We start from the raw sequence: 24,720 nt of genomic DNA on the forward strand, positions 1-24,720 counted from the left end.
ATATTAAATTAATAAACGCTTATGAGTTTAGAGTGCGCACTCGTAATAAATTAAGGTTAGGATTTATTTCTAACCAGTTGATTTATTTATGTAGCTGAAGACTGCTAGGTATTCACTTTTGTCGGTTTAATTGTATTATTTTACTAACAATTGTGAATGCTTCAATTGATGTGTAGAGATAACAACAGTGGCGGAGGAAAGCATTGGAGGATAGCGAGTATTCGAGTTATGGATTATATTTTGATAGGCGCCACGTCTATATTTTGTCACGCCTATTTATTAAGGCATCGGATATTTATTATTATTTTGTATGCGCATGGGCGCACGATTATGTTATTTCTATTTGGACATTGTATTGGGCGTGCCAGACTCTTTGGGAACCGTCCATTAGCTTTATTCTTATTTTGCGTTAAAGCAAACTCAAAAGCTAAAAGCTTGCTATTTTGTAATTTGGGCTATTATTTGAGCTTGAAGATGAATAATACAAAAAATACATGCTTTGTGGAGCGGTCACACAAGGCATGGGGGGAGATTGCACCCAATTGGTCTCTTGCTCTTGTGGTTCATGCTTTTTACCTTGTAATTTGTGCAAAAAGTAGAGTTCTATTGTTCTTGGGGACCTTCCAGCATTCACTACGCGAGCGTACAACATCCGATCTGCGCACCACAAACCTAGCTGAAGACACAGGGGATGACGTTATTGCTTATCTTAGATGCTTAGATGCCACGTTCATGTTGGTGGCTCTAAGTTATGGCTGCTTGGATTTAGGCCTATTGCAAGAGCCTTTAGCAATTGAAGTTCTCATGATGCCTTGTTCCTGGGAAACATTCGATTTCGCATTTTTCAAAACACCCCACTCAATTGCCGAGTTGCTATGCACTGAGATATCAACAAAAAAAGCCATCAAACAATGCCTCATTATGTCCTACAATAAGCACGTGACTTCTTCTATCACACTGGTAAAGAAGTCGAGGAGTTGAAAGCATTAGCTGACATCGGCTCCCCATTTTTACGAAACTGGTACACTCTGCGATTGTAGTGGAAACTCAAAGGATGTCAAATCATGACCAACATTGAGCAGTGCCGTGCAATCAAGACATTGGAGTATGACCCAACCTATGTCGCACCCACCTCATATAGAGTGTTAACTACTCTTTGTGGCTGACCCATGGAAGAGCACATCAAAGGACACCCATATCTTGATCGTCTCCTGACCAAAGAAGAGCTACATATTGCTAGCCATGTCGACTTCAACGATTTTCTAATGGATATCCTCATTTACATCACACACGTAAGTACCTGAACCTTCGATCTAAACCATGAGGCTCAGCTGGAGTATAACCCAGAATTCTATACTTGGCTCATGTGCAAGTAACCCTTATATCTGAATGTTGAATGCCCTTGACCTCCTAACCTCAATCCTAGGAAGGATTCTTCTCAATATGGAAAGGGAGGGGGTAAGGTGAATCAAATTAAAACCAATCAAGATCAAGCAAACACATAAACACATAAGAAACTGATCATGTAGGAGGCATGCCACAAAAGCTTTGAAATAAAAGGCAAAAAGTTTGAACGGAAGAATCTATGTTGAATCTTAATGCTTTCATTCAACAAACATAAAGGCTTTCTTTTCAGCAAATTATTATTTTTAAAAGCACTAATGGGAATTATGGTTCATGATAGGAATGAAAGATGTCACAACAAGACCGTGCCCATTGACTCCCCTTCACGGAAGAGGAGAGGACCCAGTACGGCATCCCCTTGGCAAGCCGTGCCTACAACCAACTAAAATTTCAAACCATCCATAATATCGAGGAAGTAGTGACCAAGGAGGAAGCAACCAAGAGGGTCATAGAGCAGTGCAACCTCACTAAGTACCTTGAGAAGTTCGCACAAGAGCCTGACCACACAAAGTGTGTGGAAATTCCTCAGAACTTACAACCCAAATCAAGAATGTAGAACTATAACAATGGGAAGGGGGGAGAAGGCCAAACAAGTACATGTACCCTTGAACCCGGCCTTGGTGGAGAAGGCACTGGGGTTAGAGCCTAAGGTGAAGAATAAGCATAAAAGACATGTCCATGCCATGCTTAAGATGAAGAGGGAAGAGGTGCTGACCAACGATGGCATCAGCATCCAGGATATCCCTGATGTTGAAGCCCACATCCAGGCAAAACTGGTGCACTCACTGTTCTCCAGCCAGTGCTACAATTCCCTCATGCATCGAATTAGTGTGCTTGTGCTGGAGAACTTGCAGCTCTCACCTTGGATGAGGTTGACTGGAATGACTATGTGCGCAAGACCATAGACCAGGCAGTAAAAGCACTAGCCTTGGGGAGCAAGCTAGCAGGCGGGGGGTCCCCAAACCTCCAAAAGCACTGAGAGGAAGAAAGCCTCATCCAAATCCTCTTTCATCAGCTATGGAAGTGTTTTGACTGCCCTCATCCAGGAGGCAGTAAAAGAGGCACAGGATGCAGAGGAAGGAGAAGGAGAAACACCCGACATATTGCCCTCTCACCAAGACCAAGAGTTGTCTAGCGACACGACAGAAAGTGACGAAGAAGGGGGAGAATAGAAGGAATAGTCAAGCAAAAAGCAAGCAAAGAAACCTAAGAAGAGGATGACACAAAAGAAGAAGCAGGATGAAGGCTGCAAAAAGGAGAAGGATGACTTAGAGAGAGCAAAAAGGGAATCCCTCAAAGAGGCGGAAGAGAGGGAGAAGAAGAAGAAACAAGAAGTAGAAAAGTCGAAGGAAGAAGCCAAGAAAGCCAAGAAGGTGTCAAAACAGGAGGCCAAAGAGAGGAAGAAGAAAGAAAAAGAAGAAGCAGATAAATTGGAGGAAGAATCTAGGAAAGCAAAAGAAGAGAGGGAGAGAAGGGCTATTGAGGAAGAGGAGGAGCTGAGAAGGAAGGAGGAGGAAGACATGGCTGAAGCCACACGTCGGTCTATAGAGCAACAAAGCAGGGTAGATAACCTACGAGCTCTAAGCCTGCCCAAGGTGGAGGGGCTAGGCTCAAGCACTCAGGTTTCGAAGATCATACCGCTAGTTGTCATTGAAGGCAAGGGTAAAGCCCCCATCCATCCTATCCCGACCCTCCTGGTGCCACAGATGCCAAATCTAGACAAGATTCAAACCGCCAGAAAGTGGAGGCCTCAACCACTTCGATCCACACGATGATGATGCCATTAGCTAACTATGACGAATACATTGCTAAATTGCTCTCTCAACTAGAGAAAACTAAAGAGGAGAGGAAGATAGCTGCGGCCGAGTTAGCTGCAGATAAAGAGTTGGTAGCTGCTTTTTAGCTTGAAAAGACCCCCGACAGATAGCCATGCAACAAAAGGAGATCTTTGATCTCAAACAGGAGTTGAAGGCTAAGGACGACAGGGAGGGAAGATGGAGGCAGCAGCTGGAAGATGAGAATCAAGAGTTGGTAAAAATGCAAAGGGAGTATAAACTCTTGATCATGCAACATGAAGAGCTAATCACAAAGATTGATCAGATCGAATGAGGCATGGAGAAGTTTGCCACCAAAGAAGAGGAAAGAAAGCAGGAGGAAGAACAACATCACAAGGAGATGGAGACCATGACTGAGAAGCTAAACTTAGAAAGAAAAGAGTAGGAGAGAATGAGCAAAGAATTGAAAGACCAGGAGCAAAGACTCATAGATGTGGTGCAAAGGCAAGGGGAAGGCATGGAGGAAATGAAGAAGAGAGCAGAAGAATGGGCGGGACAGAATGAACGGAGGATGAAGAGCTTGGTGCATCACCTGGCTCTCGTGGAAAAAGAGAAAATCCTCGTAGAGAGCAAAGTAGAGGCTACCCAAGTAGCCTTCAACACTCAACAAAAAGCCTTCTTGAATACACTAATGGATACCACCCACTTAGATGAAGGGGAGTCCCTCGAGGTGGCAAAGAAGAAACTAAGCATAGCCCGCAGGGCCCTACAAGCAAGACTGCACATGCCACCCCAACTCGATGTCGTGGGGTTGAGCCTTGATGATCAACGGAAGTACTTATTGATGGCCCGCCTAACCCCCCAAGAGGTCCATGCACTAGGCTTTGAAGAGGAAACACAACAAGTAGACCGACAAAGGGATGAAGCTAAACTCCAATTTGATATGAGCAAATTTAAAGAAGAGGTGATCCCACAACCCCCCTTGCCACATTCCCAAGAGTAGCCATCAATTGACACATCTGCAGAAAGGCAAGCCACCCTCAGGGAAAGGAGAAAGAAATTGGTGGAAGAAACCAGGAAACAAATGATATCCAAGCCGGTCGTGCAGCCATCCGTACCCCTACCACCATGCCCAGATGACCTCCCAGTGGGGTTCCACGCTGAATTAATAGTTTGGGAGCAACATGAAAGGGACAAAAAACCCTTCTCCTTTAGCTTCCTTCTGCCCAATAGCCTGAGAAGAGTCATGCCACTTAAAGTAGTGGAGGAAATGATTGCAATTGGAAGCCGACTAGGCCAGCAATGGCTGGAAGAGAGAGAAAAGAATCCCACTCTCTGGGGGACCAAAGAGGCAAAATTTTGGGAGAATAAGGTCTTTGAAGTGCCACATTCTGTATAACACTATAACTGCCAGCCCATGTGGAGGAGACAGGTGTGCGACATTAGCATGCTCGCCTGGATGGCCTTTTGCAACACCCTATCCTACGAGAGGAAAAACCCTACATTTATGGCACATCCTAGTAGGGTAGGAGTGGATTTTGATGCTACACTCCATGGATGCTATGACTTCCCCATTATCTATAATCCTAACTGTGCCTCTTTTGAACAAGCTCTCACCTTCACCTTTGAAAGCCTAGACGTTTCCATAACCCGCTTCCTCACCAACTTTTCCTCTTGCCCTGATCCAGCCTTCATAACCACCTATAACTACCTTAGGCTTCTTAAACTCTTACTTAAGCAGGACCCTACCCCCAAGAATGTGGCCTCCCACCCCTCTTTTTTGATCCTAATGCCATCGGTAGCTGCACCATGACGCGCTTGATGATGAGAGCTAGCATTCTACCTTCTTTTTGCCTGGCTCTTCTTGAAGATATGAACGATAGCCAGTTCACCTGATGTAACCACCCCTTCCTCTCCACCACTTCACTCCATGTTTGCATGAATCTCAAGGGATACATGCAGAGCTTGCAATTTTTGAGCAAATCTATCCGGCCCCCTTCTCTACCTCACTCTGACAATGAAAGTTAGAAATTGGCTGTCATCCCGGCTTAATAAAAATTAATTAAAAAAATAAAAATAAAAGAAAGAAAGGAAGGTAAGAAAACACATTACAAAAAAAAAAGACATGGAAAGAAAGACTCACATGAAGACACAACCAGGACCACACAGGACCAGATCACTGCACTTAGGGGTCCTCAAGCTAGGCGTGTCTGGTGGCTTCGGTCAATCGGCTCCACTCCTAGCCCCCTTGCCCCTTTTTGACCTCCCACTTCATGCTTAGGGCACATCAAGGGCAGGACATACCTAGGGAGGTAACACTCGCCTATGGTTAGACATGTTACCCTACGCTACACACACAGCACCTCCCTACCGCACGAACGGGGTCCTCAAGTGTGGGACATCACCCAGGCTTGCTTGTGGCTAGACCCATCGCCCTATTCCACCAGCATGAGCACAATGCATCACACAATAAGGTAGACACTCCCCTTACGTAGAGCACCGCACCTTCTCCTTTCATATACTACAAAATGCGGCAAACCACCAACTTTGGAGGCCCCATCATTCAGTTGAAATCTAATGGGCTTCTCCGTCAACCATCATTGCCAAAGATTCCAAAGCATCTGAGTCCACATGTGGCCCTACCATCACCTGACCAACAACTTGCCAACCGCCTACCCTTTCCCAACAAACAGCTAGAAGTACCATGGGACTGGCACCCTTCTTGGAGAGGGGTAATGTTAACCTCAATTCGAGATGGCAAAAAAATGAACGAAAAAGTGGAAAAAGGATGGAAAAAAAGCAAAGGCATAGAGGCGGCCCCTAAAGCTAAGCTGAGACAAAAAGCACAATTTTAAATGAAAGACGCCTCAAAAAACTCTAAAAACTCTTGTAAAAGAGCACCAGGCTCCCTCTTGTACCATTTGTAAAAGAATAGATGGGTATAGGCTTAGGGCATGAAGCAAAAAGAGGGAATTAGAAAAAGGTACCTTGCCACAATGACTGGTCATGTAAAAAGGGATGGGTGTCCATGGGATTTTAGGGTTTGTATATAAAGTTCAAAAAGTGAATGGAAGCTCATTCTTTGGTGTGTGGCTAACAAGGGTCCTCTCTTCTTCTCTTCACCTTGCTTGTGTGTGTGGTCTTGAGAGAGGGATTGTGAGAGTGTGAGGGAGTGAGTGAGTGTGTGGGAGTGAGGGATCAAGAGGATGAAGCTCTTCACCATCTCCTCTTCTCTCCTCTTCTCTCTTCTCTTCTCTTCTCTTTTCTTGCACATGTGGCTATGGTGAATGGAGCTTGGAGATGGAGGAGGCTTGAGGATGCTTGAGCCAGCATCTAGGATCATGGAGCTATCGGCATGTGCAAGAGAGGAGGCAACTCATTTCGGTATCAAGGTAAGCTCACTACACCCTGAGAGGATCGACAGTGCATCGGCTAGGTGAGAGATAGCCATGAGAGCTTGCTTGAAACGCTTGAAATAATAAGCGGTCCATGGGTCTTGGCGGTTGAGTGTGAGCTTCCACTACACCAACACATCCATAGTGACATATCATGTCTTTTAAGATAAATGTGTTGTTGAGATGACAAGCTCAACACATGCGGACATTGATGATGGACCGCCTGGTTAGATGGGTCCACACGTCTACACTTAGCACGTCGGTGGTCATCATGACTCTCACATGGCCACTGACTCATTACTTATTATATTCAGGTTGTTACACCTATTTACAGCTGGCATAGTTATAGCGCCAGCGGACTAGTGTAGTCGGTTATGCATTGTTTGACTTAGTAGGCCACATTCCTTTTATGTTGTATCTTATCTATACTTTGTGTACATTGTAAAGAGTGTGGAAGAAGAAGAAGAAATCAGCAAGAAAACGTTTTGGCCTCCATCTCTCTTCTTGTCTCTTGAGTGAGCTTCTCCTTGTGCATTCTGTGTGTGTTCGGCGCAGCATCTTGAGCAACCCCCTCCACCACGCGATTCTTGACATGTGTAGATAGCACTAGTTTTCTTTTTTCTTAACACTTGACTTCCACCCAGTTTGTGAGATCTTCTCTTGCAAGTTCAATGTATCTTATTTTTCGTAGACCCACAAGCATGGTCACTAGGTCTACCACTCACTTATAATGCATAGCTAGTGGATATGTTGAATATAGACCATCATGATGCCCTATAAAGAATAGTATATCTCACAAGTAGCATAAGTCTCAAAGAAAATTGCAAGACATCTCTACACATACCTCTCCACCAATACCTTTCTTCTATTTTTGTGAGTATCACATGAAAACCTTGATGAGACCAGCACATAAACCCTCATGAAACTCTTCCATAATATGTTGCTGAGTATCTTTGTCATATATTACTGTGAATAGAGTCTCTTTCCTATGCTTTGTATGTTTACATAAAAAATGATACTTCAAGAATACCTATATGCTTATCTTCAGATCCTCTTGAACTCTTGCTTGAACCTATCTTTTTGCCTTGTGATAGTGCTTGAATAACAACCAATTTGTAGCCATTTTCCCTCATAAAACTCTTCTGCAAAAGAATCAACTAAGGAAACATGGTGTACATGGTCAAGTGTTGTTGCCACACTTTCAACTTCTTCACCATGGTCAAGTCCCTCTTTCTCATACTGAGACCTTGATAAGATAAAAGTAACTAGATTATCTTTGCTTGCAAAATGTCAAAAATCTAGATTCAAGGACTTGACATAAGTAATCCATCAAAGCATAGCAATGTCTAGAGTTAGACAACTAGTAATCATGCTAAGAAGTGGAAAGAAATGTATCTCAACAAGAGCTATTCAATGTAGTATCCACCCCTTACAATTCCCTTTTAATTTGAGGATACTTTCTTTGACATGGATTCAACATAGCATACGTGTTTCCTTCCTCATCATCCTATCCAATTGCCCATTTCATCCCTCTATGACTCATATTAATAGTAAGAATTATAGCTTTCCACTTTTATAATTAACCTTTCTTAGTGTAGGTGTCATTTGCAACAAGTATTTCATCTTTGCCATTGCTTTTGTATATGCATCTAATCCCACCATAACTTTTTCCCTTTTACTCAATATTTGATAGAGTACATCCACAATATGAGTGAAGTTTGGAGTCTGTATGAGATAGAATACAGTGGTTCCCAAGAATCTGCATACATCTGAGAATGATGTACAAGCTTCATTCATTGCTCCAATTGCATCCACCTTAGCCTGATATGGCTCTTTTCCATATGGCCCACACATTGGCCCACACATTGGCCCACAATCAACTTATCTATCCCCAAAAACTAACATTTGTCTTGAAATAGTCTCACGGTTGGCTATGTGATCTACAATGAACTTTCTACATTCCTTTTCATCCACTAACTCATCTTTGGCATCTTCCTCACATCCTTACATTGGTACATTATCAAGAAAAGGCACTATGATCTACATAATATGATCTTGCAAAACCTTATTCATGGTATTTATCATATGTGCAATTGAATTCATTACAACATGTCGCAAAGTATACATCCTTTCCAATCCCTAGAGTCAAATTCTTGGTTTCAATGGCCAACCAAAATTGATCATATCTAGAGTAAAGATCGCCTAAGGAGTAGATAGTTGCCCTACATTCAAAAGCTTCAATAAACCCATCTAATGTTCAATGGTTGCATATCCTATATGAATCTTAAAATCCCATTCTTCTTTGGCATAATAGATCATTTTGATTTCTTCTTTCACTAACTCAACTAGCTTTGGTAAATAAGCTTTCAACACCAAAATAGATTGCAAATTTTATGGTACATGAGGAATTGTATAAAAACCATTGGGGAAACAATACCGTGATCAACACATCTGATTTCATGTGGTTGAAATGCAAATGCTCTACCATGTTTTGCCAGCACATCCATGAACCATATTTCTCTATATAAGTAAGAAATCCTCACATCCAAACTTCAAGATATTTAGAGAATGTGCTATAAATTTATGCCCAATTCCCTTTGGATCTATAATATTTGGCTAATGAGAAGCCAACAACTGAATCTTTTCTTCATTGGCTTAGCCTTCTTAGCCACAAATTTATATTCCTTTTCAACCCATGTCTTAGATTTCAGATTTGAGCATATTTGTGCCTATTTTCAAAATCTTCTATCATTTTATACATGTCAAAATAGCACACTTTGAAAATATCATTCCCCATGTACAAAACCTAGAATCAATCATAGTAGCAAGATGTAACATAATGTCAACTCATCAAAAATCTGATAAATACATTCTTCAAACTCAAGCAATTCATTTTGCCTCAATTTATCTTGAGTGTTATGAACGAACATATTGCCTTGCATATTTTCAATTTCTCTTGAATATAATTAAACATATATTGAAATAAAGAACAAGAAAATTTCATTGGAGAAAGAATAAAAGCCCATTGACTGAAACCTTAAGAAACAGGATAGTACAATAAATGATACGGGAAACTCAAATAATATACTAAAAAAACCTAACATATAAAAAACCTAGGACTCTAAATCTCAATGTAACTACATGTGCTTGAGGAGCTCTTGGCCCCCACAACAAAGACCCCAGTCCTACTAGACCAATTGATATCAAGAATACCCCTATTCATCATCTCTTAAATTATATTGAGATGGCAAGCTCAACTTATGTAGGCATTGATAATGGGTCACTTGCTTATATGGATGTACATGTCTACACTTAGCATGTAAATGGTCATTATGATCCTCACACGGTCACTACCTTAACACTCATTATACTTGATTAATTACAACTATTTGCAAAGCCGATATAGTTATAATGCTAAGTGATTAGTGTAGTCAATTATGCTTTGTTAGATGTAGTATGCTGCTTTCCTTTATATTGTATCATATCTATACTTTGCATATATTCTATTGTGAGAAGAAGAAGGAAGAAAAACTAGTAAGAAAACATTTTGGCCTCCATCTCTCTTCTTGTGTTCTTGAGTGAGCTTCTTCTTGTGTATATTATCTATGTATGGCACAATAGTTGAAGTCCCCCCATGTAAGCAAGAAATTGGCAAGAAGCTCTACCATTCTCTCTCTCTCTCTCTCTCTCTCTCTCTCTCTCTCTCTCTCTCTCTCTCTCTCTCTCTCTCTCTCTCTCTCTCTCTCTCTCTCTCTCTCTCTCTCTCTCTCTCTCTCTCTCTCTCTCTCTCTCTCCCCCCCTTAGATAATTCCTGAGAAGGCATCAAAAGTAGGATGGAGCAAAAAATTGCAAATTGTTGTGAGATTTATTGTGTAAGTAGAACTGTGTATAATCTACAGTTAAGCCCTTCAGGTGATTTCTATTGTATTTTTGGCCATTTGTGGTCATTTCAAGCTCCAATTTAGCTCCATAGGGTTGTAGATATTAGTTTCAAGGCATATTATACTTTCAATTGTGTCAATTGTTCTTAGGTGTACATATTATAAATTATAAATATGTAAGTTGTAAGGTTTTTGTTAAGAAGAAAACACAAGGTTTATCTACAAATAGATTGCAGAAGTTATGTATTATCGAGCAGTTAGAGAAAAAGGTTGCCCGGTTTATGAAACCCAATTATTGAGAAGAGACACAAGAACAACTACATGCCATTGAAGTTCTCTGTGACAAACTTCCTTATTAGAAAAGGCCTCTATGAGTTTATTTCAGGTGAAGAAAAGGAACCATGACTAAGTGATCCTACAACTACAAAAGAAATAAAAGCATGGAAAGAATGGACTTGTCCACTCATCTTGCATCTTTGGGGTGTTTTCACACACACATCTACTGAAAAGAATGCATGTTGTCACTAAAGTAAACTAACATTTAATTCCTAGAAGGCATTAGAGAAGTAGTAGAGGACAAGTTTGTTGAGCTTTTGACTAACAAGAATCCTATAAATCTACTCACTAAAAGTCTCTCAATGGAATATTTTGCCTTCCTTAGGAAGTTGATGGGCATAGGATGAGATGGTATCTTTTCTCATCCTGTTGTATTTCATGTACATGTTATACTTTTCTCTTTTTATTTTATTCCTCAATAAGGCACATTTTCCTTAAAGTGGGAGATTATTGGTAGTAAAGGTGCATGTGCATAACAACCCATGTTTACTATTAAATACTATATCCACACACGTGTATACTATAGGTAGTGGGCACACATCACTATCACTTTATTATTTATTCTTTGAATGACTATTGAATAAGGGAAGGCTGGTCACATATTAGGAGTGTTGGAGTTCCCATATACCATCTCTCTCTCTCTCTCTCTCTCTCTCTCTCTCTCTCTCTCTCTCTCTCTCTCCATTTTCCATAGCCCTTACTTGGGTCTTGCTTTTGCTTCCATGCTTCCACTCAAGCTGTATAGTTTATTACTATCCTCAAGGATAATAAGAAACATCTAAGAGACAAAGTTCATGGGAAGGTATACCATCTCTCTCTCTCTCTCTCTCTCTCTCTCTCTCTCTCTCTCTCTCTCTCTCTCTCTCTCTCTCTCTCTCTCCATTTGCCATAGCCCTTACTTGGGTCTTGCTTCTGCTTGCATGCTTCCACTCAAGCTGTATAGTTTATTACTATCCTCAAGGATAATAAGAAACCTCTAAGAGACAAAGTCCATGGGAAGGTATACCATCTCTCTCTCTCTCTCTCTCTCTCTCTCTCTCTCTCTCTCTCTCTCTCTCTCTCTCTCTCTCTCTCTCTCTCTCTCTCTCTCTCCCCATTTGCCATAGCCCTTACTTGGCTCTTGCTTCTGCTTCCATGCTTGTACTCAAGCTCTATAGTTTATTACCGTCCTCAAAAGGAAAATAAGAAACGTCTAAGAGACAAAGTCCATGGGAATGTATACCATCTCTCTCTCTCTCTCCATTTGCCATAGCCCATACTCAACTCTGGCTTTTGCTTATATGCTTCCACTCGAGCTCTACAGTTTAGTATCCTCAAGGAAAATAAGAAACATCTAAGAGACAATGTCCATGGGAAGGTGTACCCCTCACATGTAGTGGGGATGGGCTAAGGGGACCGACTTAAAGCCATGTGACTAGCATAGTGACATTCTACAAGCACCTTGCTGATGTTGATAAGCCATAGATATTGGAGGATGGCCCCTCTAGATTGTGGAGAAGGTGTATAATTTCTTTAGACTTTGAATGAACTCTAGTTCCTAGGTGTAAAAGAGGGTCACATTTTGGGTGACCCACCCTTAGCCCTTGAGCAACACATATCATAAAAAATGATTGGACATTTGACAATGATGACAAAACACCCGCTTGCATTCCATTCTATGTAGTAAAAGTCACAGATTCCTCCCAATATGGTAGATGGCATTTCTTGTGAACTTGATCGAATAATCTTATGAAAAACAAAACTAACATTAAAACTCATAGAAGGTGGTTGCTTGGATGCAACATCAAAGTGCTAAATGATAAAACCCTATATCAGCTCAATACTAAATATGGCATTTCTACTCTTCCAAGAGCAAAATATCTCATATGAGAGCCATCAAAGGTTGGGTTTGAGTTCCTAACCCCTAAACAAGTTTCCAAAATTCTTGAGAGTCCAATATACATGCCACATTGACCAAGTAGTAAAGCTAGAGCCATTTAAACCAGTATCATCTAGAAATGTGTTCTTGGATGATGCACATGCATGGATGGCTATGTGAAGAGTCAAACAAGTGGGTGGTATGGAATAGAATTGTGAGTGGATAGGTGCTAAATGTGGCATCAGAGTGCTAAGCATGGTGACTCTAGGTGTTTACCCCAAATTAGATTATTGTGTTGGGGGTAAAGGTGCTTGTGCCTAGCCACCTGTGTATTACTACACTGATAGAATCCACACACTTACACATTATTGCAGGGGGCAAGCTCCCATCACTCTCACTTTATTCTTTATTTTTTATTCTTTCAGTGACATTTGAATAAGGGAAGGATGGTCACACATTATGACTGTTGGAGTTCCCACATTCTCTCTCTCTCTCTCTATCTCTCTCACTCTCTCACTCTCTCTCTCTCTCTCTCTCTCTCTCTCTCTCTCTCTCTCTCTCTCTCTCTCTCTCTCTCTCTCTCTCTCTCTCTCTCTCTCTCTCTCTCTCTCTCTCTCTCTCCCCACCATAGCTCTTGCTTCCACTCATGTGCTTCCAGTCAATGCTCACTTCCTACAACTAGTATTTGAGGAGCTCAACTTGACATTTTCTTAGCTTACATTCAAATACCTACAAATTTCACAATCATTGGCAGCCATAGCTTCAACCTTCAGGATACGAGTTGATCTCGCATTACTCCATAGCACTTACCAAGGGCTATTGAGGCTTCTTTAGGCCATCATCGGGCTTGATCCCACTTTAGTGAGCATTTAGCTTAGCAATAGTAATTGCCATTGCTCTCACCTTCAAGAAGGTACCCATTGTTATTCCATCTCTTGACTTGGTTGAGCTTGTGTTAGGCCTTTCTAGAGGTTGCACTCACTAGCCACCATTGCAAAGAGCTTTGTAAGCTTCTTCATCCTTAGCTTGGAGAGCAATAAGTGGGGCTACATGCAATATGTTTACACTGCCTAATGTCCCTATTCTCCTTCTTGGCCTACTTGACCTCCTTTCTAACTCTTAGACACTCATTTGAAGACTCACAATCATTGTTGACAACCCTTGGCACTAATACTTGGCATTTGACATTGGATTTGAGTTCCTCCTTACTCCTATTGCTATTATTAATAGAAAATCTATTGTTACAATTCTGTAATAGGGCCTCTCTCATAGTTTGGAGCTCATACATGTATTCCTTGATGCCCTTATGCAATCACCCTAATGTCGGGATGTTATGGTAATGTCTTGTAATGTTGTTGGCCTTGTTTGATCTTGCATTCAGCTCAATTTATTAGAGATCTTCATTGCTAGAATGTTTTAGGGAAGTTAACCATTTGATAGTTAAAGCTTATGCATATTGATACATGATGCCATCAGGGTTATCTATTAGATGTACCGATATCTATGATGGATGCTACATGCTTAGTTATGCTTATAATATATTATTGAGCTGATTTTGAAGCTAGAATACATTGACATTGGCTACCATTCACTATTATGGATGCTTCATTGAGTGTTACTACTCAAAGCTTTTGCAGACTACTTGGGTCAAATACTTCCGAATGTATGTTATGGATCTTGGATGTATGGATGGCATCCCCATGATGTTTTGAGCTTTGCTTGGTCATTTGGCATTCTAGTTTTATTTCAATAGGAGCTATTCAACTTTATATATTGAGCCACATTTGACACTTGGATGTACTATAGAGCATTTGGTTTATGCAGTTGAGCTTGAGCTTGTTACAATAAGACAATGGAACTTAATGTGACATGTGCATGCTCTCTTTATGATATATGCATGTAGTTGATGCCTAGTGGGCTGATTTAAATTTTGTTTTGGGCTAGCACCTATCTTTGTTGTGCTCTTGTCAATGATGCATTCATCTTACATGGCTATGTATTGAGTTTACGTTGTCATCGCTCAATCAGTTATGCCTTTGGTAGGTCTCTTCCATTATCTGTGAGACCTACTATATGCATGATGGTTATGCCTATGGAATGTATCTCAATTAGACACATTGACCTTGATAGTTCTCGGTGTTGGCTACATATTAACTCACTGTTAGTTGCAATTCTTCCATGGTAGTTGCACTTTGCATTTTATCAATGTTAGCTCATATTTGGATTTGATTTCTTACTATTGTACTCTATTTTAGCATGTTATAATTTCAATTTACTGCACTATTTCTAAGAGCAAGCACCTCCTCTTGACAGTCTTTTGCTATAGTTTGTGGACAGCTCATTACTTTTGTAGTATCTCTTATCTCCTACTTGATTTGGCCATGGTTTTGGGATTGATCTACATGCATTTATGGTAGCTTCCTTACCCTACATTAGGCCTATTTTTACTACAATATCGTTGTCATTCAATTAACAATGCAAATTTCAACATTAACAAGTTGGATGGCATGAATTATAGCTAGTAGAAAAGGTAGATTTGGTAGGTTTTAGTGCAAAAATTAGATTAAACCATTGAAAACTAAGAGTGTTAAACCTCCAAATGTTGATAAGGAGACTTGGGCTAATCTAGATGAGTTTTGCAAGTCTACAATCATTTTGTCACTCTCTAAGAAGGCATATTACAATGTTGTCAATGACACAAACAATGCATGACAATTATGGGAGAAATTTGAGAATATCTATGATAATTAGAGCCATCCCTCTCTTATATGTATTGAATGAAGCAACTCATGGATCTTCGCATGAAGGAGCAGGTCTGTATGCCTACCCACTTGAGTGAGTTCCGCTCTATTTTCAACCATTTGACCTTGTAGAGGATAGACTTTAAAGAAAATCTCTTACCATTGTTCTTATTACTCACCTTACTTGAGTCATGGGACATATTTTACACTACCATGTGTGCAAATATACCCAAAAATGGACTGAAGTTACAAGATGTAGAGGGTGCACTATTGAATGAGAAAATCAACAAAAATAAAATTGATGCTTCATGTAGTTCACATGCTTTTGCAATTAGTGGCAAAGTGATGGTAAGCACTACAAAAACTATGGGAGAGACTCTCATAGGTCTCGTTCCAAAACTCATAAACATTCTCGTGGATGTAAGCCTGAACTAATCATACCATTATTGTGGGAAAGCAAGACATATTAGGCTATAATGCCACAAAATGTGTGATAACAAGTGTAAGGAAAATGAAAAGTGCAAGAGAAAAATGATGATCACAATATAGTATCTAGTAAGTCCAATGTTAAGAGATCAATGTAGTGCAGCATCTTGATTTTCATGATGATGTTTATATACTTGCACTCTCTTTTGTGGATGTGTCATAGTTGGTTGATGCCTCGTCAAGTTTTACTCAATGTTGGTTGATGGATTTAGGGGCTTCATTTTATGTAACCCCTTGTAGAGAGTGGTTCCACTCCTATCATAGTTTGTATGCATCTGTCTATTTGGGGAATGACTTGGATTCGTACATAGTTGGCATTGGTGATGTTTACCTATAATTTGGGTCAAGTAGTATGTTTGCTTTGCATGATATTAGACATGTACCAACTCTCATGAAGAGTCTTATCTCAATTGCCACACTGCATGATGAGGGTTATTTTGTTTCCTTTGGGGATTCTTCATGGAGGATCACCTGAGGGAACCTTATCCTGGCATGGGGTGTCTGGCACACTCTATCTCCTTGTTGTATCTAGATTTGTGGATCATGTTTTATTTGTGGCTGCAGTTCCACATGTACCTCTTTGGCATCATCGTCTTGGGTACATGTCATTGAAGGAAATGAAAATGCTTATCCATTTACAATATCTTCCACCTCTTGACTACTATAAGTATTTTGAGTCTTGTGATCATTGTTTATATGGCTAGTAGACATGTATCATGCAGCATAAGAAGTCTAGCATTACACACATCGGTGAGCTTTTGGCTCTAGTTCATTCTGATGTCTGTGGACCTATGCCTTGTCAGCCATTAGGTGGCACAAAATACTTTGTTACATTCAATGATGATTATTCACATAAGTTTTGGCATATCCCATAAAGTAGAAGTATAATATTTTGGCTACTTTTCAGTGGTGGCTTGCCTTGATTGAGAACTAGACTGGGTCTAAGTTGAAATGCCTATAATTTGATAATAGGGGTGAGTATGTATCAAAATCCTTTGAGTGATTTTGTGATGAGAAGGGCATTAAGCATCAATTGACTACCCTGTACACCCCACTACAGAATGGTATGTCTAAGAGCATCAATAGAACGATACATGAGAGGGTCCATAGTATGCTTAGCCAGGCAAGCTTACCACAACACTTTGGGTTGAGGCAATCTCTACTACCTTGCATTTGATAAATAAATCTCTTTGCAATATTATTGACTTCTAGGTTGCAGAGGATGTATGGTCTAGGAAACCTCTATCATATGCTCATCTCTATACATATTTGGTTATGAGGCTTTCTACCATGTACCTAAGGACAAGCGCAATAAGTTGGATCCTGAGTTAGTGAAATGCATCTTTCTTGGTTATGGGGATGCAAATGAGATGGACTATTGCCTATGGGATCCACAGGCATGGAAAGCCATCTGTAGCGTAGTCTTGAGGAGAAGATGCATAAGCAGCTTGAGTGGATAGTTGAGATACGCAGGGTTATATTTTAGGAGGAGCCTCCTGCTCTTGTACAACTAGTTTGACAGCAACAACTAACAATACTCATGAGAGTGATGTATATGTCCCACATTATGCTTTGAGGCATTCTACTAAAGTTAGACATTCTCTTGAGCTCTATGAGCCCTCCATGGATTATGTGAAGGTGACAAATGCACGTGAGCCTCTCACTTATAATGAGGCCATGCATTGTGGTGATAGTCACTCTTGGGAGAGGGCCATGTAGTAAGAGTTTGACTCTTCGCAAAAAAATCATATGTGAGATTTGGTTCCTTTGCCCAGTGAAAAGCATGCTTTCCCATGCAAATGGATATACAAGTTGAACAATACCTCTAGCTTGCAAGGCTAGGTTGGTTACAAAGGGTTTCAATCAAGAGCATGGTGTGGACTTTAATGAGGTCTTTTCTCCTATTATTAAGATGACTAATCTACACTTTATACTAGCTTTGGTTGCTCGATTGGACCTGGATCTATATCAAATGGATGTCAAGACAACTTTTCTTCATGGGGACTTGCATGATGAGATCTATATGTAGTAGCCTCTTGAGGGCTTTGAGGTAGAAGGAAAGGAACACCTAGTATGTAGATTGAGAAAGAGCCTTTATGGCATTAATCAAGGACCTAGGGAATGGTACCACAAGTTTGATACTTTTATGTATTCATAGGGCTATACATGCAATGATATGAATCCATGTTTATACACAAAGAAGGCTCATGATGGTAGCCTATTAATTTCAATACTCTATGTGGATGACATGTTGATTACTAAGAGAGCTTATGATGAGCTAGACGCTTTGAAAAGCCAACTCAAGAAGAGCTTTGAGATGAAAGACATGGGATAGGCCTCACATATTCTTGGGATGTGTATTAAACTCAATCACTCTCAGGGGTTCCTTTCTTGTCTCAATTGGACTATATCCAGAAGGTCCTTGAGCGATTTCATATATATGATGTTAAGCCTATTGGCTATCCTTTGCATTCTCATGTGGAGGTGAGCCAGGCCAACTGCCCATAGCTTGATCAATAGAAGGCTGTGATGACCAAGATCCCTTATGCATCTGCAATGGGAAGTTTGATATATGCCATGATAGCCACTCATCTTGACATTGCTTTTGCAGTGGGAATTATGGCATACTATATGGCTACACCTGGTAGTAGGCAGCACTAGGATGCCGTAAAAAGGGTATCATGAGGTACCTAAAAGGTACAACATATTTGTGTATATATTATGATGGCCAAGATATAAAAGTGGTGGGGTACATTGACTCTAATTATGTAGGACATGCAGATAGTAGCACCTTTGGCTATATGTTTATCTTTGCTAGGGGTGTTGCTTCTTGGATATCAAGGGTGAAAAAATGCATGGCCCTCTCTCCAACCAAGGCCAAGTATGTTGCATGCAAGGGGAGTCCCATTCCCAAACCAAGTACTAATGGGGACCTACATGCAAGGGTATGCCATAGGTCATATCCCTATCCTTCACTAGGTGGCATCAATAAAACATTGGGGGAGAGTCAAACCCCCAAAATAGACCTATGTGTGAGGGTATGCCACATGTATGTATCAAGCCCCTTACATCCCTCCTATCTGGATAACTCATATTTTCCAACTTATTTTTCCTCTTTTAATTGGGGACTTGTGATCTGCACCAATATAGGTCTCCAAGTAATGTGCAAGATCCAACATCCAAGGTTGTTTCAACTTGATCTTTTCTATATTAAATCCTCAAGAGCAACTCATATTCCTCACAATTGAGTGTATACATTCTAATGTAGAGTACAAATCCTTCATAGACGAGGTCATGGATTCTAAGGGAGATAATTGAGAATGCCAATCCCTTTCAATCAACTGTGAGGAAGAATGCCTTATTGATGAAGAAGAAAACATCTCACAAGGTGTTCTTATGTTTTGAAATGCCAAATTTGTAATGAATGTATAAGAATCAAGATAATATAATCAAGGGGCCTTGAATCTCCATGTTTGTCTCAACAACTTGAGTAGAGATGGTTGGAGGAGTGGATGTGGTAGTATGGCATACTCAAACAGATCTCAAAGTGTAGTAGTAATCTCAATCTACATGATGAAGAAGGCGGTAGTAATATAATCCATAGAAATGGCTAAAAATATAGATTTAGCTAGATGGATGATGATCTCACTTGATTAGGAAGCACGGAAAAGCAACCTACCTAGCAACAAAATATATATGTAGATGTTTTAATTATCATCCAAGCAATTGGAAATCACATCGACAGGCATGCAACCAAAAGCTGGCTTGTCCTAGTAGCAAATGCAACAATCTTGACTCTAGAAACTCCATTAGCAACAAAATACAAATCAAGGTGGCAAGTATAGGGGATGAATTTTATGTTGGAAAAACTATAGACCAAGAAATATTAGGTGAAGAAACCAGCAAGGTGGCAACTATAGACTTAAAAATGCAATAGTGTGAGTCCTAGAAATAAGGTCACCCAACTATGGAAAAGTTGTAGACAATATAGCATCACTCAAATCAGGCTCCATAAACTAGAAATGTCCTCCATAAGGGGTGTAGGCAACAATGTTGGGGTGATGAAATGGTTGAATGATGGTTTGCTAGAATAATAAGAAATAGGATATACAACACAAAACTCTAGTTATAAAAGATTGGGGGTATATTTGTCTTACTATAAAAAATAAGGCCATTTATTTTTGGTAATTTAGCATTAAATGCTTTTTGGGGTTGTTCTAAGGAGAATAAATTAGTGGTTAATACACCATATTATGTTTAGTGCAAACCCTAATATTAGTGGCTCAACAATACTCACAGTCATGATCACCTATAGATGAGTGGTATTGGAAAAAGCAACCCTAATTTTTACAATTTTACAAAAGAGAGAGCCTCTTGGTGAACATGTATGCACTAATGGCCACATATGGCTATTGGAAAATCAAAAGGAAAAAGTGAAACATTAAAAAGAAAGCCCCTATCTATGGTCTAATCAATTCTATGTTGTGATTGTACACTATAGTAGCTTCAATAGTTGGATCTATGCCTCGAGAATGAGGATGGAATGGTCCTAATGTCACTTTAGTTTTGATGACCCTAATTAGCATGTAATCATGGTCATTTGGTGTGGTAGTTAAGTAGTCCTAGTCATGTGAGTTTTGAAGTAAGCAAAGCATATGAGTGGGAGATTGGCTCCATCCCTCTCAAGCACAAGAATCCTCTCCTATTTTGTCTCATTAGCAAGAGTTTGAACACTCTTGGTAGATTCAATTTTGTATTGATATTGACATGAAATCAAAATGTTAGGCTTAGCATTGAGCCCAACAATGGACATTTACAAACTCTTATTCTTTCAAGCATTCAAATCGCCAATAGCTCAAACTACCTCTCACATAGTTGGTTTAGTCTCTAACTCCAAATCATCTAAGCTCTCCTCTCTTACTTTCCATGAAAGCAAGAAAGCAAAGAAGTCTATGAATGTGTAGTCAACTCACCTACTTGTCTCCCACATTGTTGTCCAAATAGCAAGAGTGGTTTGTTGATGGCCTCACAATCCAAGTGATCCATGATAAGTCACTACCGCACCTTCCTCCACGCAAGTCACCACTTCTTCAAGACAAGAAAACATGATAGAGAAGGACAAGGAGAAGAAGAAATAGAGAAGAGCTTCTCCCCAAGTAGTCAGTCTCAGTCGAGCTCACTCTCTTCCTAAGACACTCCCTCTAATTCAACCTCTTAGTTACCCTCTCAAGCTATAGAAGCAAGAGGGGAAGAAAAGATGGAAGAAAGGTTGAAGCTCTAACCCTCACTAGCCCCTCTACCTCAAACTCTCATGCTCTCTCCCTCACTCTCAAGCTATGAAAATAAGAAGCTCATAGATAAGAAGATAGAGAAGTGGTGAAAACATAATATTAGTGAGTTTGGGAATCTCCCAATTCCCATTTTTTGAATACTAAAAAGGAGGCACTCGGATAACATGCCCATAAGTTTCTCAAAACCATATGATGTGACCTATCATTAGAAAGCACTTGAAAAATGGAATCTATTGAGCTATAGAGTGCTCAATTTGGAGTAATAGTGTTCAAGTTATGACAAATCCAAAGATTCTACCATGTGTCCCAAACTTATGGGAAATTCTTGTATTCCCCAATATGGTGTTTAAACACAAAGTATGCACACACCAAAATGAGTTCTCTATTCACTTCAACTCATTATATACGTTGGGGCTTTCTTTTAGTGTTACAATTTGGGTATTCTTTACCCTATTTCAATCATGACTAATCCTTCCTTTTACACTTCCAGTTTGGGCATTGTGCACACTTCATGTAAAAGTGAACAAAGTTCCATGCAACCTCCACATCCATTGCAAATCTTTTAGTTTTGACCCTTGCCATATTATACTTTTGGATGGGAGTGATCTTAACTCACTTTGTTTTTGCAATATTATATTGTTCTTACATCTACAACTGATAGATATGAAAAATAAAGAATGCATCTTATGAATGCACAATGCCTTAATATTTGGTTCACTAAATCGAAATGGAAATATATGACATTGAATTGAGTGTGTATGTGTGTGTATTTGTGTGTGAATAGCTGTGTGCATGTGCCCATTAAAAATATTTAAATGACACCAAAAGAGCTTACATGTATACCAACTAAGCTATAAAATACCTAGAATGTCATTAAAAGGTTCAGAGGGGGTGGATGGCATGGCGTTGTGCATCCACCTAGAAAGAACCCCAAAGGGACACTCTGTAGTGTGATTTCATCATCTTTTGTGTGTTTTATTTTTTGTGTGTTTGCATGTGAGCCTATAGTTTAGGGATTTTCCTTCTCTTGCAGTGTGGTTGAATTATTTTTCCAGTTCATTGGCTTCGGACAATGCTAAAGCAAACACTAGGGTCCATCTTAGAGTAAAGATTAAATGGGTTAGAGAGCTAGAAATCCACTCAACACCTTTTTTTTGTTCCATAGAATGATACATTTATTTGCCTTATTAATATGATCTCCATTAGCAAGTTGAGTTTGGCACATGCTTTCTTTCTTCAAAGATGTATACAGTTGCTTTATGGACCAAAATTTTTACTACTTCATTTGCCATTAAGGTTGCATGCATCTCTACAATTTTCAAATCCATCTAAAGTTAAGGAGATTATTCCTATCTTTGGTGGAGATAGTAGCAGTTGTATCTGGCTTGCATATGAGTTTATTGGTTCTTTGGTCATGTCATGATCTTTCCTAATATGAGCATTGTCTTTCAATAGTTCATATTATTTTGTCAATTTCAAATATCTAAATACACCTTTCAAATCTTAATTTCAAATATCTAAGTATCTCAATAGACCTATAGATCTTGGACATAGTAGGGTTGCACCTGGGTGTGTAGGTGGTGCAATTAGTCTTCGTTTGTAGAGATTAGGGAGTATTCTACCCTACCCTACCTCTCCTTGGTCTCCAGTATGTTTGCTATGGAGGGCTCTCCCTTTTCTCTTCACGATGTTGTCGTATTGCTGCGCATTCGAGGTGTGAAATCCACCCAAAAGTTGTGTGTGGGATTTGATACTTTGTACATATTTAGTTGTTGTGTTTATACTTTTGTTCTACGTGGAAGAGGGTTTGGAGCAAGAGAAATTAATCAATAATGCTCTGGTTGACATGTATGCAAAATCTGGTATGCTTGGAAAAGCCCAAGAAGTAGTTGACAATATGTCAGATCAAGATGTTGTATCCTGGAGTGCCATGATTGCAGGCTACACTGAACATGGGCTTGGTATTGTTGCTCTTGAATGTTACGAGAGGATGAAACAAGAAGACACTAGACCAGACAGAGTGACTTTTCTGTGCCTTATGAAGGCATGTGGCAGCATCAAATGCATAAGGCGAGGTAGGCTATTAAATGATCATATGATACGGCAAGGACTAGAATAAGATGTTGCTATTGGAAGCACAACTGTGGACATGTATGCCAAATGTGGAAGTTTAAACGAAGCACATAAAGTCTTCAAGGGCTTGCTGGAAAGAAATGAAGTGTCATGGAATGCTTTAATGTCAGATATGTTCAAAATGGGTTCAGTCTCACTGCCTTGGATCTCTTTAGGGACATGCAACAGGAGGGTGTGGTTCCAACTAGAGCTACTTTTCTATGCACCTTGAAAGCTCGTGGCAACATTGGAGCCATTGAGCAGGGGAACCTAGTATTTATTCAGCTGACACTGGACAGTGTTGTATCTGATTTGGCCATTGGCAATGCACTGGTTGACATGTATGTGAAATGTGGGAGGATGGAAGATGCACGAAATGTTTTTAATCAACTGCCTAAACAAGATAATGTCTCTTGGGGCTCAATTATTGCAGGGTATGCTCAGCGTGGGCAGGGGTTACTGGCTCTCAAACTCTTCGAGAAAAAGCAGCAACATGGCAAACCTCACCTCTGGTTATTGATTTAAATGAAGATTTCACTCAAAAAGAGCTAAACTTTATCTTGGATGAGTTCCACCGTACTAGGAATTCAAGTTCATCAAATGGACAGGAGACAACCAGTGAAGGTGGTCCAGCAATGTTTATTGCTACTCCCTATGATTTGAGATCTCAGACCTGGACTGAACAAACACCTAGTTATTCGGGACTGAAAAGGCTTGTCGCTTATGCAAAGACTTCTGCTGATCTGTTGAGTAGATTGATGAAAGGCGAAGTCCCTGAAAGATGGCCTTCTTTGTTTTGCTTATGCACACTTTTACATGGCATGAAACCAGACGAGTTCATGTTCTTTGCAGCCTTGAAAGCATGTGGTACCACAGGCAATAGAGAATGGGGCCGCTTTTTAGTTTAAAAAAAAAAACTGCGTGTTGTATGGCAAAAAGGGGGGAAAGAACACTATTTTTTGGGAGATTGTGTTCGCAGGAAAAAAAGGGGGATCGTCGTCTGGTCTGGGGGGGAGAGGCGATCTCTGTGTTCATAAGGATGAGGAGAAGAGGATCAGGGCTTTAGGATGCGAATTGAATAGATCCAGGGGACTGGAGATGGGGAAAGGAAACTAAAACAAATGTGTGATGAAGGTGGAGCCGCAATTGAAGAGCCGAATCATGACGCAATCGAAGAGACAAATCTCCTATGTAGTCACCATCCTGACAACGATGGATGGCATCTCCGCCAGTGCCATGTAGACGCATGCCGTCTATAAGCCTCACGCATATGAGGATTTCTGACTATGCAGTCAGCCTCATAACACAACAACACGTCTTCCTGTTTTTATGTCATGTCACCAGTCATGGGAGCCCTGCTACAACACTTCATGACACTACAACAGTTTTGCTTCATGTTGTGGTGGAAGGCTTGCTCATCAAGAAGTAGAGTTCATGAGCT

The 24,720-nt window shown here is 40.2% G+C and overlaps 1 protein-coding gene across 1 annotated transcript; it reads left to right on the forward strand.

Annotated features, from left to right (window-relative positions):
* The first annotated feature begins 23,031 nt into the window (after positions 1-23,031).
* On the forward strand, positions 23,032-24,187 carry LOC148031005 (pentatricopeptide repeat-containing protein At2g34400-like). The gene is made up of 3 exons (XM_087685529.1): positions 23,032-23,270; positions 23,411-23,620; positions 23,713-24,187. Exons 1-3 carry the CDS (start codon positions 23,032-23,034, stop codon positions 24,185-24,187), a joined length of 924 nt encoding a protein of 307 aa, XP_087541655.1.
* Positions 24,188-24,720: the final 533 nt, after the last annotated feature.

Source organism: Lygodium microphyllum, chromosome 9 (assembly GCF_053477565.2).
Source record: "Lygodium microphyllum isolate KBCC chromosome 9, Lygodium_microphyllum_v1.1.10, whole genome shotgun sequence".
In the NCBI taxonomy this organism is placed as follows: domain Eukaryota; kingdom Viridiplantae; phylum Streptophyta; class Polypodiopsida; order Schizaeales; family Lygodiaceae; genus Lygodium; species Lygodium microphyllum.